The 9,588-nt window shown below is 32.1% G+C and overlaps 1 protein-coding gene across 1 annotated transcript; it reads left to right on the top strand.

Annotated features, from left to right (window-relative positions):
- The first annotated feature begins 463 nt into the window (after positions 1-463).
- LOC123660869 (ecdysteroid-regulated 16 kDa protein-like) lies at positions 464-9,085 on the top strand. Its single transcript, XM_045595894.1, has 4 exons — positions 464-640; positions 6,641-6,754; positions 7,640-7,758; positions 8,610-9,085. Exons 1-4 carry the CDS (start codon positions 574-576, stop codon positions 8,748-8,750), a joined length of 441 nt encoding a protein of 146 aa, XP_045451850.1. The 5' UTR covers positions 464-573; the 3' UTR covers positions 8,751-9,085.
- Positions 9,086-9,588: the final 503 nt, after the last annotated feature.

The raw sequence follows: 9,588 nt of genomic DNA, 5'->3' as shown, positions 1-9,588 counted from the left end.
AGACTTATGGCTATTTAGCCATTTCATCTAGACAGTCCAAGTAAAGGAAAGATAAATTAATGGCGAACCCGGATGGGTAGTGCAGTTATATAATAAACTCCCCGTGTAGGAGAAGGATCAGAGCTTAATCCACCACGCTGCTCCAAAGCGGGTTGGCGGATATATTCCCTACTATGAGTATCGATCGCTATCAGGTGTACATGACAACAACCGGGACCGACGGCTTGACGTGCTCTCCGAGGCACGGTGGGGAGACCCACAAGGACTACACAAACACCCAGATCACGGTAAACACCTGTATGGCCAATACAAATGTTTATCATGTGCGGGAATCGAACCCGCAACCGCCAGCGCAACAGGTACAATCCATGGCTGTGACCGTTGCGCCAACGCGGCGTCAAAATCATACTTAATATGTTAACTTATCTACTCTTTGACCTGCGCGGACGCATTATAAAGAAGCATCATTATAAAGGTCGCGGCATACAGTCCATCCGCCCGTCCGCCTTGTCAGTCTTTCACCATCGCGCGAGTCGATTCTACGTTAGCGCGCGTTTTGACACAACAAACAAAATGTTGTTTTTCATTACCTTTGCAGTGTTACTGGCCAGTGCGCAAGCCAAATTTTACTCGGATTGTGGTATGAATTTTGATTATTTTTTTTAAATCACGTCAATTAATTTTAAAATACTCATTTAATTTCCTAGGAAATAAAACTAAATAAATATTATTTATATTTATATTATTGTACAACTTAAAAGATATTGGGGTGATTAGGTTTCTTCTTGTATAAACCGAAGAAGTTAATGAAAAAAATAACTTTTGTCATTTTCCTATAAATCCTTCTAGTATTATTTTATGGACAAAAGCACAGCATATTTGCGTTTTATTTACCGTGTCATGTTAAAATCAAATCAAAACAGTTCTGTATACAATAGCACTGATAAGTGAGTACCTAATGACCTTTTCAATTCTTTGTCGCTTTCATTGTCCATCCTATCTGTTTGTACTTGATTAATTTTTTAGGGTCAATAATCAAAACAAGAGATTTCATTCAATAAATTTTAATTTTTATATATTTTTTTCAGTATATTTTTCTAAAAGTGTTAGATATATGTACATAAGTACAAACTCACAAATGCGTATGGTATAAATAATTTTAGTAATCTTTGCCTAACATTAATTTGCTTACATATGATACAGATAATGAATTCTAATAACAACATCATCATCATCATTACAGCCTATACAGTCCACTGCTGGACATAGGCCTCCACAAGTTCACGCCAAAAATAACGTGAACTCATGTGTTTTGCCCATAGTCACCACGCTGGGCAGGCGTGTTGGTGACCGCAGTACTGGCTTTGTCGCACTGAAGACGCTGCTGCCCGTCTTCGGCCTATGTATTTCAAAGCCAGCAGTTGGATGGTTATCCCGCCACCGGTCGGCTTTTTAAGTTCCAAGGTGATAGTGGAACTGTGTTATCCCTTAGTCGCCTCTTACGACACCCACGGGAAGAGAGGGGGTGGCTATATTCTTTAGTACCGTAGCCACACAGTACCTAATAACAAATTCCTAATAACAAATCCGACCAAATTATTTCACTTAATACCTATATAGCGCTCATAGTAAAAAAATGTTCTGTGTAGTTACCTAAATATTGGTTTTGTCATACCCACATTATTTTAAAGGATGAGTTTATTTTCTTTATCTTATTTTCTTAATTACTGACATTTTTTTTATTCTCACTACCACAGATTAATAAACAAAAGGCAGATGGAGCGTGTGCAACAAAAGTATGAAGCCACTTTTTATTCATGTGTGCGTGGCGACTAGAAATGGCACTGTAGGAACACGTGCATCTATGTGTGTATAATGATACCATAAAAAGAAAAAAACTCCCTGTATTTTTTAAAATTTCCTTTTACGACAATAGGTTCTAAAGTTTTATTTGGATACATGTATTTATAACTAAATAAATACTTTAATAATAATAATAATAATAAAGGTTTCGTTAAAAATAACGAAAGAAATAGGTAATATGTCAAGATTTTTATAACTAGCGGTCCGTCCACACTTTGCTTCGGGTAGTAATTTTGTTTTTATTTAATAAGGTTTAAATGGACTTTACAATGTTTACAACTCTAGATATTAAAACTTTAGTGTTTTTCAGTAGTATCATATTTATTTCATTAGACAAATTAAAAAAAAACATACATAATTTAAAATATTTATTAATAATTATAATAATTATCATCATCATTTATTCACACACACACATACATCGATATACAGACAACTTAAAGACTAGACCAAAAGATAAGATAGTATTACAAATAATTACATTGGAATTTTTTTTTTTTATCAACCTATGACATTTTTCGGTAAAGCATAAGCCATCCTCTTTAAAATGTTTGCTTGTTGTGCTTTGGCGAATAATAGAAACACATTCCTCGCGTAGAACAACATCTGTCGGCAATCTGCAAAAATCATTAAATAATAAAACTTGACACTGATTACAATATGTATTCTTTAAATATAGCATCTTCCATTAATTCCACTAATATTATAATCTGGCTATTGCCCACAACTTAAAAAAATATACCATATATGTAAATAACTTCATCATTAATTTAGTTCCTATATATATATAGGAACTAAATTGATAACCATATACATTTTTATTTAAGCTCCTGCATTAGATATTAATGACCGAATCACAGTAAATGGTAATAACAGATAAAAATACATCTAAATTCTGAATAACTATTTAGGCGTGATATTACGTGTGGAAATCGAATACACGTCCGTACATTTAAAAGTCAGTCTCACTAACGCCTAGACCATCAGGTAGTTTCCCCAATTGAAGGGAAAAACATTTCGCCGAACACTGGCAACACAGTTGAATAAATGTCGAGGTTTTGTGTTCCGAGATAACCATATAATTTATTGAGTGAATAAATAATAAAATTAATTAAATAATTTATAATTACCCTTGAAATGAAATTCCATCCTCTTTTTTTTATTTTTGGGAACAACTTTCACAATGTTTAATAACACAAGACGGCATTTTTTGACACAAAATAATGAATCACTCGAGACGTTTAAACAATACGACGCTATCTTTAGCACTGCTGCGACTTTGTATTCGCTTTTGATTTTGTATTCGCTTTGTTGGCTTCACTCGCATGTTCGGCGCGCTCCATCTGCCTTTTGTTTATTAATCTGAGCTCACTACGTTATAATTCTGTCTAATTTTGTGAACGAAATGATTTATTTTAATGGACAACGAAGTTGTCTTTGTAATGGGTTCATACTTTTAGATCTTATAATTAGTTTACTTTTTCTCAAACGCCCTGAGTTTATTTATTCTTTTTCAGCTTATGCTAACAACTCCGCCTCATTTTCTCGTGACGTTATATAGCCTATTTTTGTTAATCTTACCAATTTATCTGCGATATAAGCGACTACACTAAAAAATTACAGCTTCTTTGTATTGGAATAAAATTGTCTACTTTTGTTTCAGAGAAAAATTCCCAGAATAATTGACATACAAAATTCATGTATCGTATTTATAAACTGTATAATAGAAACGGAGTTCGAAGGTCGATGTGTCGATAGACTCTTATCATTAAAATAAACAAATAACTAACCACATTTTTTTATATTTTTTTTATCAGTAAAAATTAAGTATTATTCATTTTATCTTTAACTTATTTTTTAATGAATCAAAACTAAAATAACATGCGGTCATTTTTTAAGTTAACGTATTTCGTTGTAATTATGCACGTGTATTTAGTTTACGTTCGAGATCCGGCACACGGAATATATTCTTATACCCTCATGTGTTAAATGATAATGATCCAGTAGATATTCAAGATATCATTTATCTACATAATTTATATCTGATAGGTTGCCAAATAAAATCGCGATGCCAGACAATGTTCATTAATTAAAAAATTAAATTATGTGGTGTCATGGGACACCAGGAAGGAACGAAGTTCCTTCGGATAGTATACCTAGAAGCAACACAATTAAAAAAAATGTTGAATTTTATATATATATTGTCGTTCTTGATTTTTTTTTTTTTTTAATTTTGTTAATTGGTTTATAATTAAGTACATAAAAGTATTTAGGAAATTTAGTATTTTAGAAAATAACAAATACTGTAAAATAAAATAAATCAAACAAAATAATAGTAATAATAATAATTCAAACTATTAAGTGAAATTAAAAAAACATGTGTCTTTATTTATTTTTGTCGACTGTATAAAATTACATAAATAATTTAAAAAAAAAAACTTACTACTAATATTTTAGTTTTACAAACGTCATATTATACAGTCGTGTGACTGATATTACGTCACTTCCGTTATATATTTTTCTTACGGTTTTAGTATCACATTTTTTCAGTTCGGTCGCCCAGCCAAATTCAGCCTGCCGTAAGGAACTTCGTTCCAATAAAGTAAATAAATTAAAGACGTGGGTTTGTTCTGCATAAAACGTCATTTCATGTAAATTATAACCATGCTTGCGCGCTTATTGGATGCTGTCTCTGTCATTTTAATAATGTAGCTAGCCAGTATTCGGTTTTCGTTATGTACTTTGATATTCGTACGAGATGAGAGTAGACACATTAACAATTGTAGTACCTTTACGCATTTACAGCGTTACAATATATTACGTAATTAAAAACACAGGCGAACAAAGCACCTTCACCTATCCACACCAAACTAGGAGTATTATAAGGTTATAAATCGGTTAGGTTTAATAGGTTTATATAGGTACTCCTATATAGGTATATAGGAGTACCTATATAAACCTATTTTTTGTGTTTATTAAAAAATCATACAGGGATGACATTTGAATTTTTGTTTAACTTAATTAGACGTATGTACTCGTACGATTAGCCTTCATTAAAACCACGAAGTATATATGCAAGTTGTCCGAACGTAATGTTAAACGAATGGTCTTAATTTAGGGGACAGAATCTTAATTCTAATTTTTACCGGTAGAAGCGCCATTATTCAAGAAGTACTCGTTTTAATCCTTACCAGTGTTTCCACTGTAATAATTTCCTTTACCCACGGCTCAGTTGAGATTTCCTCTTCTCGGGTATTTTTTATTTAGTAATTTAAAAACTATTAAAACATATAAACGTAATAAGCTCAATAATGAAACAGATGTATCGATCCTGTGCGTGTAAACTCTTGCTTGAAAAGAACGAGAAAAACCTTTGAACAACTAATGAATTATCTGTTTGAAATATTTATATAAATATACCTTAAGTTTGTACAGTCCAATGCAATTCGAGCGAGCAAGCGAATCTAAAAAAATTAGACTATGTATTTAGCACATTATTGATGTTACTTAATTGAAAGTACGTGTCGTAAAGACACGCCGGCCCACGCTTCCGATTAAATAAAACAACGACGCAGCAAATTTATTGTTTTTCGTAGCTTCGAAAAGAATAAGATGAAATGAATGAATATGATTTGAAATTAAATTTTGAATATTATAATGCAACAAAATACCTATTTCGTTTTATTTCTGTATTAAATTCTATTTTTTTTAAATAACGTTATATTCTTATTAAATAATCAAAATTGATTTGTTTAGTTATTGTATATACCCACATATTAATATGTAATACTTGATAAAATAATATAATTAATATTATTTATTTTCGTGGTGACTATGGGCAAAACACATGAGTTTGCGCCATAATGTCTAGCGAGAACTTGAGAAGGCCTATGTCCAGCAGTGGACTGCGATAGGCTGGAGTGATGATACTTGATATATGTTGAGATCAGCTTTAATTATAAATGGCTTAATACATTTACACATTTGTGTATAACGTTCTTAGAAGTCTAGCTACAAATTTAAAGACCCTTTATTATTCAGTGAAAAATAGGACTTCTGTCTTTGGGAACAAAGTTGAGAATTACCTACTTTCATTAACAATGACTAATAGTTAATGCAGTTTGTAATATGTACTATAATTCTATGAAGAACGCGTGAATCGCATTATCTTGATACGTTTTAGACTGAACACTATACGGACAGGTACAATTACAAATAAAACTCCTTGCTTGCTTATCAAGCGTACTTTAAGTTTATGATTTATTCTTCTAATGAAAAATTTTAAATACCAAACCGGATTTAGGAATTTGGTTACGGAAACAAGAAAAGATTAGGTACTGCTATTAATTATTTCTTGAATAAAAATAACTATTTCATCAGAAAAGCAGCTAAAATCGCGTATGATGCTTGTGGTGTTACAGCGTCCATAAACTACTTGTTTGCCACCTCTTTTATGAAGGCAGTGGTTCTTAACCATTGGTCCGCGAAAGCGAGAATCAGAATGAGTGAATCCCACTAGGTCTTAACTAAGTACTCTAGCTTTACCTTAAAAAAAGTTAGTAGTCCGTCGCAAAACATAAATTTTGACAAATGATCCTTCATCACTACCGTTAACCACCAGGTTAAGAAATACTGGGCTACGGGGACCGCTTACCATCAGATGGGCCGTAATCTTGTTTGCCAACTTTGTCGTATAAATAGTAAAACAAAACAAAAATACTAAAGCAATAATTACTTTAATTTAAGAGAAGAAATAAATAATATTTCGTTACTTCAGGATCGAAACTAGCGACGGTTCAAGATGTTTTTTTTAAAGACTGCGCTGCAGACGCGAAGGAATGCGTGATCAAGAGGAACAGCAATCTCACTGTATCTATCGAATTCACACCTTGTAAGTATTTGTTGATTATTAACGATACCTATTATTGGTTTAACTAACATGTATTATCCTATCTTTGTTACTTCGTGTTAAAAAAGTACCCCTTCAGTTTTACTAAATTATTCAATTCTACCTGAAAGTTGTTATAATTTTTTTTCTCTTAAAACACTTATTGGTCTTTTGTGAACTTTCAAAATAACAGTCTAATCAGTCATTTTCTTCTAAAATGATTAATAAGGACACTTAATTCAAAATAATGTTCATTTTACATAAATCTTCTTAGGACCGTAAAAACATTAATAAGTTCATTTATATTAGTAAATTATACCTGCTTATATATTTTTTGTGAATTTATAATTTAAGTTAAAATAGTACTATAACATAATCCTATAAATAAATATTTGTTTATTGAGCAAACAATGCTTTCTCCCTTGTAGTCAAACTACAATAATTCAAGGAACATTACTTAATTTTTTTTTTTTTTGAACTATGACTAAGGTTAACTCTTATTAAGTCATAAGATGTTAATATGTCAAAGTTGATGTAAAAACAACATTTCCTAAAAACAGATAAAACATACTGAAGACAAAATTCTCATAGATCTCATAGGCTCTTGTAACTCAGCATGAGAATTTGGTCTGCATTTATCCTTGTTCTTATGAGGTTATAAGATTTTTGCCAGAGGGTAGAGGAGTAACTCAGTCAACACAACATACCTTATCTTGGCCTCGAAATAAATTTACACATAAAAGATTATTAATTACACTTAAACACACAATGATTTTATTTTTCAATTAATGTAAATTAAAATAAGTGAAAGTAAGTCAACGTTAGAAAGGCAACACAATATTTAAAAAAGGTTCGAGAAATACGTTTATGGTCGAAATATTTTTACAGCGGTAGAAACCAAGACGCTGGAGGCAGTAGTCCACGGCATCATAATGAACCTGCCAGTACCCTTTCCGCTGCCGCAACCAGACGCTTGCATGGACAGCGGACTCGTTTGTCCCATCAAGGTAACAATTATAAGCTGCTGTAATAAATTTCATTGCTGACTAATGTATTGTGTTGAACTAAAACCATGTATCATGTAAACGATGTGTGACAGTACTAAATAGTACTTTTCAATTAGATGTACCTAATAACTGACATGACTTGACTAGATTCATGCCTGATGAGAAACGATCCCAATCAGGTGTTTACGATAACAACCGGAACAGACAGCTTTAATTGCTCTCCGAGACACGATAGAAGCCGAGAATTCAAGTAGGTATATACTAGAAATAGTAGAGTGGTCAGGCAGATTCAGAGCAGAGGAAATTTCCTGCTCAAAATATGGAGTAGTAACCTCGACCTTACAAAAGATCACAGCTAATTAATACTGTTTTCAAGCAGTGTTATGTTCCTTTTGGTAAGTAAGTTGACCAGAGCTCCTGGGGGGAATTGGGGATGGTTCTTCTGGTGTTACAGACGTTTATAAGCTACGGTAATCGCTTACCAACAGGTAAGTCGTACGCTCGTTTGCGGACCTAGTTATATAAGAAAAACTGGCAGAAAATAAATATTTAAAATACATAATACACCTTTCAAACCCCATGAGGAAATCTAACCCGCGCACCTAGAATTTAAAGAAAATAATTTACTATCAACAAAATATGTAATTTATTGTGACTTGGGGCCACTTTTTCTATTTTCAACGACCCCCAATAGGATTTTATCCTATGTCGGGAACACCAAGACCATTAATAACATGGATTCAAGCCTTTTCAACTAACGTTATATTATTTTCCATTTTATCAAACTTATGATAATCACAACACTGACATAGCTAAATAATTATAATAATAAAAGTGAACTTTATTTCCAGTCTGGCGAGAAAGTAACGTATAAAGCAACGATGCCTGTGCTTAAATCCTACCCCAAAGTGAAGGTAGACATCAAGTTGGAACTGAAGAATAGCGATGATGAAGATTTAGTGTGCATTATCATGGCTGCGAGAATTAACTGAGTTCCAACTATCTTAGCTAGTAATTACTTTAAAGATACTATTTTTTTTTTGTATGTCGCATAGTTTTAAGTTATTTCAAATTAAAATTTTAAAGCCTTTAATTAAAACGGGCTTACAAGGTTTGCATAAATTTTTTTAAAGAACTTACTGTCCATAAAGATTTGATAATTTTCTTATTTCTTCCTATTATATAACTTGTTTATAATTTTTTCTTAATTTACTAAGTATTATGAACTGAGCGTAATATTTAAAAGGATTGTAATGACTTATATCATTCTGTTCATAACTATTATAATAAGTAAGGAATGTAAATAAACTCCTGTGATTTGCCGCCATTTTTTTATAATTATTTCATTAATATTTTTCTCGTATTCATGATACCTGTCGTTTTAAATACAATCTAGACATTACAAGTTACATTAAGTTCTTTCAAGATTAATAACTTTATAACTAGACAAAAAAAACAATTATTTTCCGGCTATATTAGCACAGATTGTGGAAAAATCTTTTTCACCGATCTTCAAAAAGCTTTCGATACCGCAAGTCATACCTTACTGCTTGCAAAGAAATATTTGGGATCGTCCGGACCTGCTTATGACATATTTTAATCGTATCTAGAAACTCGTAGGCTACACAAACAACACCCAACATATAAACGGGGTTTCCCCAGGGATCCGTAATAGGATCCGATTATTAATTTACGTTAACAATATGACTAATGGAAATCTAACTGGGAATTAATGTTAACGATACATGTCTTTTTATTTCGAAATGAACCTAGCAGTGTTGGTTAAACAAGCAACAAGCACAGCAAGATTTATTCCAATACAGCATTTGG

This window comes from Melitaea cinxia, chromosome 16, assembly GCF_905220565.1.
Source record: "Melitaea cinxia chromosome 16, ilMelCinx1.1, whole genome shotgun sequence".
NCBI lineage: Eukaryota > Metazoa > Arthropoda > Insecta > Lepidoptera > Nymphalidae > Melitaea > Melitaea cinxia.
Note: the sequence above shows the minus strand (reverse complement) of the source record. Positions and strands in the feature narration are given on the sequence as shown.

Excerpts from the sequence above, each read along its gene's own strand:
- LOC123660869 (XM_045595894.1), top strand. The coding sequence starts at position 574 with ATGTTGTTTTTCATTACCTTTGCAGTGTTACTGGCCAGTGCGCAAGCC. Across the intron at positions 641-6,640 it reads CAAATTTTACTCGGATTGTG|GATCGAAACTAGCGACGGTT; the intron begins GTATGAATTTTG and ends TCGTTACTTCAG. Across the intron at positions 6,755-7,639 it reads ATCTATCGAATTCACACCTT|CGGTAGAAACCAAGACGCTG; the intron begins GTAAGTATTTGT and ends ATATTTTTACAG.